This window comes from Heloderma suspectum, chromosome 6, assembly GCF_057233095.1.
Source record: "Heloderma suspectum isolate Gila_16-S chromosome 6, 16-S_ref, whole genome shotgun sequence".
Classification (NCBI taxonomy): Eukaryota; Metazoa; Chordata; class Lepidosauria; order Squamata; family Helodermatidae; genus Heloderma; species Heloderma suspectum.
The window spans coordinates 78,943,470-78,952,531 of record NC_139463.1 but is presented as its reverse complement, the minus strand read 5'-3'; the positions used below and the strand labels follow the sequence as shown (position 1 = coordinate 78,952,531).

The 9,062-nt window shown below is 45.2% G+C and overlaps 1 protein-coding gene across 1 annotated transcript; it reads right to left on the bottom strand.

The window, feature by feature from the left end:
* Positions 1–605: 605 nt before the first annotated feature.
* LOC146341335 (vomeronasal type-2 receptor 26-like) lies at positions 606–7,401 on the bottom strand. The gene is made up of 2 exons (XM_084808322.1): positions 7,281–7,401; positions 606–2,361 (listed from the first exon to the last, which is right to left on the bottom strand). The coding sequence occupies exons 1-2, from the start codon at positions 7,390–7,392 to the stop codon at positions 1,460–1,462; spliced, it is 1,014 nt and encodes a 337-aa protein (XP_084664448.1). The 5' UTR covers positions 7,393–7,401; the 3' UTR covers positions 606–1,459.
* Positions 7,402–9,062: the final 1,661 nt, after the last annotated feature.

Genomic DNA, 9,062 nt, shown 5'->3' with positions numbered 1-9,062 from the left:
TGGAATTCTGACATCCCTACTCTCGGCACAGAAGCCGAGAATGCCCCATTCAGTCATCCTGATCCTTCAAATCAATTGGAATGGTCTTACAGGCTTAACTCTGCCCCTTTATATGTGACTATGTTTTACTCCAATTCATTCCAAATACTGCATTTGGTGGGGCCCTGGACTTCTGCCCCAAAGTCCCTTCCTGAATGCAATACTGGCTAAGCCCTACACAGCTATTGATGAACTTTTAATGCAACCCCCACCTTGGCTAATAATTGGAGTCATCATACTAAAAAAAAACCCCAGCAGTAATGAGCAGTAAATGTTGAAAAGATGCAGAAGTCTCTTCATTCTGGGGGATAATATTGGAACAGGGTCTAATATTTCTCTGATGGACAAAAGTAATAATCCCCCAAGAGTATTGATATACAGAAGCATACAAGTGAGTGTACAGAAGGAGGAGAAAGTACATACTTGAAGTGGGAAGAAAAAGGTGCTCAATCCAAAAATCAGTCAAACTTATGGCAATAGCCCCCCTCCCCCTGAATGTTTAACTGCTTTGTAACAGTTAGGCACTTGAGGCCCCTGAGCGAATTCCAGTATTGGAAACTTCCTGTAGCTGCAACTATATACGAATGGTTTTATTTTTATCATTCAAATGACACATGAGACAAAGCTCCCATAATGAAGAATGGCCTATATTAGGATTATGATCACCACATTAAAACAGTAGGACAGATAAGAATCTCATCTGCAGCCCATGCAAAAAAAAGAGAAGAAAGCAAGGAATGCCCTGTTAGGACAGACCAATGGCCTCTCCAAGCTATTATGGGGCACCTTGGAACACCAGGATTCACAGGAGTTACCACTTGCGGTTCATAATGTTCCTTGTAAGAACATCAACTTCTAGAGACCAATCAAGGATGACTAGGGTTTTGTGGATGCAATCTCCAACATGCGTATTCCATGTCAGGTCAACCATCTTTGGATTAATTCAGGATTTATTTAAATTGAGTCATTTAAGTCAAAATAGAAATGGCTCTGAATTGCAGAATGGGGGTGGGGATAGCTATTCAAGTATAGTCCTCTCCCCCATCCCATCCTATCTTGGTTCATACCCACGGTACGGTTAGGGCCATACAGGAATGTGCTTTCCTGGTCTCCAACATCTCTTCCCTCCATTGCCACCCCCTTTCCTTTCTCACATACATCTAGTTGGTTGTGCCTATGACATCATCTGGCAACTGGGCCACCATTATCCTTTATGTCACTGTGGCAGCATCATTGCATACAACAGAGGCACAGAACATCAGGCCCGGGGGTCAGATCCTTCTCTTTGGGGGTGCGAAGGGAATGGGTAAAAATTAGTGGGGAACTTAACTACTTTAAAATATCTGAATAGAACTGCCTTTGTCTTGTTTAAATTACCAAAGAGATGAAGTAGAGGAAAACGTTCATTTCCACATAATCCCTAATTAGTTTTCTCAGTTAGAAGCTTCCTGGAGTTGAGATCAGCTCTTAGAACAATGATGTAACACTTTGGGAGAAAGATGCAACCCAATAACCCAGTGTTGGAGGCCAAGATGGCAAAAACTTCCACAGCCACCACATCTTTCCCCTTGGTGCTCAGGGAAGCTGGAATGAAGGAGATCCAAACACTGCAAAACACCAGCATACTGAAGGTGATCAGCTTGGCTTCGTTGAAAGTGTCCGGCAGCTTTCTGGCCAGGAAAGCTACTGTGAAGCTGATGAGGGCCAGAAAACCCATGTAGCCCAGAACACAGTAGAACATGAGGATGGAGCCTTCATTGCATTCCACTATGATCTGCCCAGCCTGAGAGTGCATGTCAACATCTGGGAATGGAGGAGAAACTGAGAGCCATGTAATGCAGATGCACACCTGAATGAAGGAGCAGGAAAGCACAATGGCATTTGCCACTTTTTGCCCAAGCAGTTTCCTCATCCTGTTGCCTGGCTTGGTGGCCATGAAGGCCAGGACCACCATGATGGTTTTTGCCAAGACACAAGACACTGCAATGGAGAAAATGATTGCAAACGTCAACTGCTGGAGAAGGCAGGACACCTTCCCAGGAGTGCCAATGAAGAGAAGGGAAGAGAAGTAGCAAAGCAGGATGGAGGTGAGAAGAATGCAGGTGAGGTTTCGGTTGTTGGCTTTGACAATGGGAGTATCCCAGTTCTTTGCAAAGGTCAGGATCACCAAACCTGTAGTCACAGCAAAGGAAATAGCCAGGGAAACCAGAATGATTCCCAAAGGCTCTTCATAGGTTAAGAAGGTCCTAAGCTTGGGGATACATTGAACTTGGTTCTTGTTTGGATATTGATCTTCTGGACACTGGACACAATGCACGGCATCTGAAAGGGTTAAGAAAAGTGTGTGGTAGTGTTAGCTTTCTTGACAAAGAATGGCTGTCATAATGCCAAGTCCATGGTTGACTAGAATTCCTGACTTCGGATTTATTACTTTTTTGGCCTTCAGATATCTATATTACATACGGTGACTTCAATGTACCTGGACTGGTAGTACACCAGAGATCATATTCATTCCCAGCAGCAACATTGCTAATAATAAGCATTTCAAACAGAATATAACATATCAACTGCAATTCCAGCATGGTTCAAGGAGAACTGGCAACCCAGACCAATCAGGAGGAACATGCTGATGATTCCTTGTGGTAGCCAGCCTTGGAATGTTCCTGACAATATACCCTGTCATGAATATCATCTTTCACAACTCACCCAAAAACACAACTCAGCAGACACAAAGATACTACACCACAGCTGTATCAGTTACTGTGGTATAACCAAAAGATGTCCACATGCTGATTAGCTGATTAGTAATGTGCCACGGTTCCAAAGAGGAGGGGATTATGGTAGATATAATTATTCTAAGTGATGTAGCAATTGCAGCAACCTTCCAGGGAACTCCATCTTCAATGCTCTCTTGGCATTTTCTTCACTGATTTGAAGAAGGAAGGGAGGAAGGGAGGAAGGGAGGGAAACACCTCCTCCCACTCTCCCACTACATCTGGTTCTCTCTCTTTTGGTTTCACTTCTCCTAGTCATCATAATTTGAAGAGAATTCAGTCAGCCTATATCCCTGGACTATGAAGATGGGATCTTTATTAACATTCCAAAGCATCACATAATTTCAGCAAGTACGTTCAAGGGTTAAAGGCAGCCCTGTAGCCAGACTTCCATTATAGGGGAGGCAGTTGCATTTCTAGATGGGGCCCTTTCCTGGTCCCCCCCCCCCGCTGGTTCATAGCATCAACTGATTCCCACCTACCAACCACTTTTCATGGTACAGGAGGATTTGAGGATGGGAAAGGAAACAAGGGTATGTGAAGCATATTTAATGAAAAATTCATTATGGATCTCAGGAATTAAATGGCCACCATTCCCACATCACCACTCCAAGAATAAGTATTTTAAGCATACAGTGAACACAGCGATATTGAAAGGTGTAAAATGAACAAAATTGTCTCAGATGAGAGAGGAAATAATAGTGGAGCTTCTTCCTCAAAAATTCAGTTTTAAACTTGAATCATGAGAAAACACCAATACAAAAAAGAAAAAAAGAAAAAAACCAAAGAAAGAAAGAAACAAACAAACAAAGAAACCTCATCAAGGAACAGAGTAAGGATGCATTCCAAGTAGGGATGTCAGCGGAATCTGCCACGGACTCAAATGAGGCTGAATTCCATTGAATTCGGGGGGCCCAGAGCCTGTGGCGGAACGGATGTACTCACCTCGGCCTCCCGGACCGCCACGGACTGAATCCTCCCTCCCAGTGGCTCTATTTGGAAAGTAGGGTTGGCGGAGAATTTCTCCCCGAAACTTTGGGGGGCCGAGTGCAAACGTGTTCGGCCCCCCGAACAAGTTTTTGGGAGAAATTCTCTGCACCCCCCCGGCCCCCGTGCCCCCCCTTGGACGGGACTTACCTTTGGCGAATGTCCCTCCCGGCGGCGGGTCCGGCCAGCGGTTCGTCGGGTCTTCGTCAGGGGCGGGGGCGGCAGCTGATCTTTCGACCAGCTGCCGCCGCCGCCATTCCAATAAAGAAAAAAACAACGCCCCCGTGATAGGCTACGTGACGATTAACGTAGCCTATTACGGCTAGATTTGCAAAGTCAGCCATGACAGGCTACGTAAATCGTCATGTAGCCTATCACGGATGACTTTAAAAAAAAAAAAAGCGCGTACGGATAATGGCGGCCCCCATAGGGAGCCACCATTCCCGTTCCTAATTTGGTCACTGTAGTCTACGTAAATCTTTACGTAGACTACGGCGAAAATAAGGGCAACGCAAATAGCGCTGCCCTTATTTTCGCCGTAATCTACATAAACCTTTACGTAGACTACAGCGACCAAATAAGGAATGTGAATGGCAGCTCCCTATGGGGGCCGCCATTTGCGTATGCGCTTTTTTTCCTTTTTTTATTAAAGTCACCCGTGATAGGCTACGTGACGATTTACGTAGCCTATCATGGCTGACTTTGAAGATCTAGCCGTGATAGGCTACGTTAATCGTCACGTAGCCTATCACGGGGGCGTTTTTTTTTTTTTAACTGTTTAGTTTGCGGCCGGGCGAGGCGAGGCGCCTCCTCCCCGGCCTGAATTTCGGCCGGGCGAGGCGGGAAGCCTCCCCCCCCAGCCTGAACTTCGCGGGGGGAGCAGCGAAGCACCTCCCCCCCATGGCGAAAAGCTTCGAGGACAGGTAAGGGACTTTCGTGCACCCCTATTGGAAAGTGATCTGTATTTTCTCGTGATAGGCTACGCATTTGTATTTGCATAAATATTTGCGTAGCCTATCGCACGAAAAAGCAGAGACAGAAATGGTGTAGTGAATGCCAAATGGTGTAGTAGGCCTCAAGCTACTGCGCACATATTCAGTGGAAAGCCAGAAACAAGGCCAGATTACAGCCTGGGTGCCCAGCAATGTTTCTATCAAACTAGGGCAATATTTTCAGCCTTTATGTATGTGTGTGTGTGTATGTATGTATTATATTTCTATACCTCCCCATAGCTGAAGCTCTCTGGGCAGTTGAAAAAAGTTAATACATTAAAATGCAATATACAAAGTTTAAAAACCATTCACATAAAACATAGACAAACAAATTATAACTAAAAACAACTTTGAACTAAAAACAATTTGTTTAACAAATCCAACAAGAAATCACAGCTTAAAATAACACTGCTGAAAAATAATATACACAAGTACGCAAAAGGAGCAAGTGTTCTAAAAAGGGAAGGCCTACTGGAATAACAGCGTCTTGAATTCCTGCTTAAATGCCTTCAATGAGTTTAGCAGGCACCTTTCAACCGGCAGGTCGTTCCACAAGTGAGGGGTGGCAACAGAGACGGTCCCCTTGCATGTGGCTGCCAGTCTCACATTAGGCAGCTGCAGCAGAGATCCCTCAGAGGACCTTAGGTGGTGGATGGGGATGTAATGGAGAAGGTGCTCCCCTAAGGTACCTTGGACCTATACCATGTAAGGCTTTAAAGATAAGAACCAGCACTTTGTATTTTGCTCAGAAACCTTTTGGCAGCCAGTGCAAAGATTATTAATCCGGCGTAATAAGGTCTATACGGGATGTCCCAGAGAACACTCTGGCTGCCATATTTTGTACCAGTTGAAGTTTCCAAACAAAATATACAGGCAGCCTCAAGTACAGTGCATTACAGAAATCAGGCTCAGGGGTTACCAGACTGTACACCACCATTACCAGGACCATATGTTCCAGGAATGGGTCTAGCTGGCATATCAGCTGAAGTTGATAACAGGCATTCTCACCATTGCTTTCACCTGGGGTGCCAGGAGAAATGTTGGGTTAAGAAGCAACCCCAAGCTATGAACTTACTATTTCAGGGGGAGTGCAACCCCATCCAGAACTGGTGGACATATCTCAATACCTGAATGAGGACCCTTCACAATGAACACCCCTGTCTTGCCTTGATTCAGTTTCAGCTTCCCTCATCCAGCTCATTACCGACTTCGGGCAGTCATTCAGAGGAGTCATATTTTCCTTGGATAATGGTTTTAAGGAGAAATATATTTGGATGTCATCAGCATACTGATAACACTCAGGCCCAAACCTCCTGATCATCTCTCCCAGCAGTTTCATGTAAATATTGAACAGCGTTGGGGATATGCTAAAATGGGGATATGCCATTTATGGCTACATTTAGGCTAACCCAACAGCTTTACAGCTGCAAATGGTGCCCAATACACCATTTGAGTCCAGATATTTAACATAGCGATACGGCACGGCAATGGCATCCAGCCGTATCGCCAGCATTGTGGAGCTGGCCGCCAGTTCTGCAAGATCATCATGGAGTGGAGCCGGCCTGGGCTGACTCTGGGAGGAGGGACGGATTGCCTCCCCCCCCCCACGGATGCCCCCCTCAGACCTGGAGGCAAGGCGTCCACCCACCCCTAATCATTATTGACCTTACAGTTGTGAGCACAGTGTGCCTTAAAAGGGTATGCCTGAAATCTCAGGGTAGATATTATTCCAGGTCACTTTAAGTTACTTTTTATTACACTCTTTGAGCATCTGACTCTGTACTACCCACTGTCAGAATGATTTCATACAAAACCAATGCTTACTTGCTCTTAAATGCAGGAACACAAACATACTTCCTTGTTGCTGGCACAAATGAAAATGAAATCGAAAACTAGAGCAAACGCAAGTCCAAGCTGTGGAGTCTCACTCTCTAGCCCATAAGAGACAATTAGAATATTTAACCATTCAAGGGTCATGTTAGCACACAAGATCTCGTAAGTAAAAATAGGGTGATTGTGATCAGGACACACTACACCTCAGTTGTCCCTGCTCTTAAAACAAGCTGTTATTCTTGTAGTGGTCATTGTCATGCCACAAAATTAGAAGACCCCCCCCCCAAACAAGTCCTAGTTGGGGCAAATCACTGATCTGTGTAGGGCAGTGCATCCACTGGCCTCACACCATCTCTGGGTATTTTTGAGGGGATTTATGAAAGGTATTGCAAATTTTGTTGTTGTTCAGTCGTTCAGTCGTGTCCGACTCTTCGTGACCCCATTAAACATGCCATTTCACATGTCAGTTAATTATAAACACTCAAAAGATGTTTATGTATAACATCAAAATCTCTAAGATTTGTGTCACTACAAGATTACTACAGTAATTGTGTCAGTTCTTTGGGGAATCAGAAATTGAATAAGAAATTTAAAATATGAAAGTATAATAGAGAGTTGAAATCATTCCCAGCCAAACCTGTGTGCTGCCGCTTACCTGTCCAGTCAGAAATCATGTCTTCTGGGCACTGAATACAGTCATAGCAACAAACTGGCTTCCCCTCTCGAATTCTCTTGCTGTGTCCGGGAAGGCAGCTCTCCACACACATGGAATGGGGCTGCGTCTAGTAATAATCATGATCATAATCATCATAAACCTGGAGGTAAATAGCACTAATTTCTGCAGGACAGTTAGTCCACTTATTTTTCTACTTGAAAACCTAGGAAATTCTGAAGTCAAGTTTCCCGCTGTACCGAATAGTAGTTGAAAGTAGAGCCAAATGAAATTTCACACTTCATAAACATTTTAGAAGATTTGCAAAAGAAAGAGAGAGAGAGAGAGAGAGAGAGAGAGAGATGAATTCAACATTTGATTTTCAAGAATGCTTTAAAAATATCCATGAGAGTAAACAGAACATCTGCATCTTTTTTCACAGGCAGAACAATGCGTGTGTATGTGTGTGTGTGTGGGGGGGGCGTTGCGGTGCATTTTGCGAAATATTGTCTATAAGAATAGGTGGAATTCTTCCAACAATTCATGAAGTGCAGAAAAAAGGGGATGGCAATTATCTTCTGGGAAATTACACTTGAATTTATGTTGAATGAAACTATATGGTTATTTTTCACGGCTGGAACAAGAAAGCAATGGGCTAAAGAGGAACACTGGAAGGAGGAGGGGCAAAGCCCATTGCTTCCTGCAACAATAAGAAGGTGTGAAGGGAGCATTGCCTATTTGCAACGATGAGACTGCAACAATCCATGGGGACACGGGGGGCACATATTGGGACCTGTATTGCCCAGTCTGACCTGGCTAAGAAGTTAGAAGATTCCATGATCACATTCATCAAAGGATATTCTGCATCAGGATTTCATGATTTGGTTCCAGCACCTAATCCCACACAACTGGATCTCTTCAGCCAAGAGTAAGGCTTTTCAAAATACAGTTCTGGGGGGACTTTGTTCTGATACTTAACATCCTGGAAAACATCTGTGTCAGCATGTAGACCAGTAAATAGCATTGCATTCTAGTATCAAAGTAGGATGGTGTTAATCAAGGGGGTCAAAATGTTATTTGTATGGCTATGCACCGCTTGGAGCTGAATCTATATTCTGAAGCAAATTGGGCTGCTTGGGGGGGGCGGGATCGATGAGCTTCAAAGCAGGTCAGAAAAACCCCGAGGCAGTTTGAAGGGAAGCAGGTCAACCCCAAAGTGCCTTGGTGTGCCTCCGACTTTCAGAGCTCTTCTGACACCATTCTAAAGCCCAGACCGCATGTCTCTAAAATATATAAACTTGTCTGAGGTCAGAGAGGGGGTGAGGAGAAGGACAGAGGGGGGAAATGGAGAAGAGGAGAAGGGAGGGGGAAATGGTGAGCCTTGATGAATGGCAACTATAGCTGCCAGATTGGGCTGAACTTAACTCAGCAGACTGCCATCAGCGACAGTGGTGGAGGAGGGGTGGGGGGGTGCTGTGTCACAGGAGAGCAGGCCGCGTTCCTTTCGGTGTGTGAGAGAGTTGCTTAGAGATGGTTAGAAAGAGAGTGTGTGTGTGATGTGTGTAGGGATGTACGAAAGGGACTTACCATGTCCCGCAGCTTTTTTCGCGGTGGGGGGGAGGAGCTTCGCTTCTCCCCTTGAAGTTCATGTGAGGGGGGGTGTCTTCCGGCCTCGCCCGGCTGAAATTCAGGCCGGGGGGGAGGCTTCCTGCCTCACCCGGCCGAAATTCAGGCCGGGGAGAAGTGCCCCGTCTCCCCGGCCGCGAACTTCAAAAGAAAAGTATA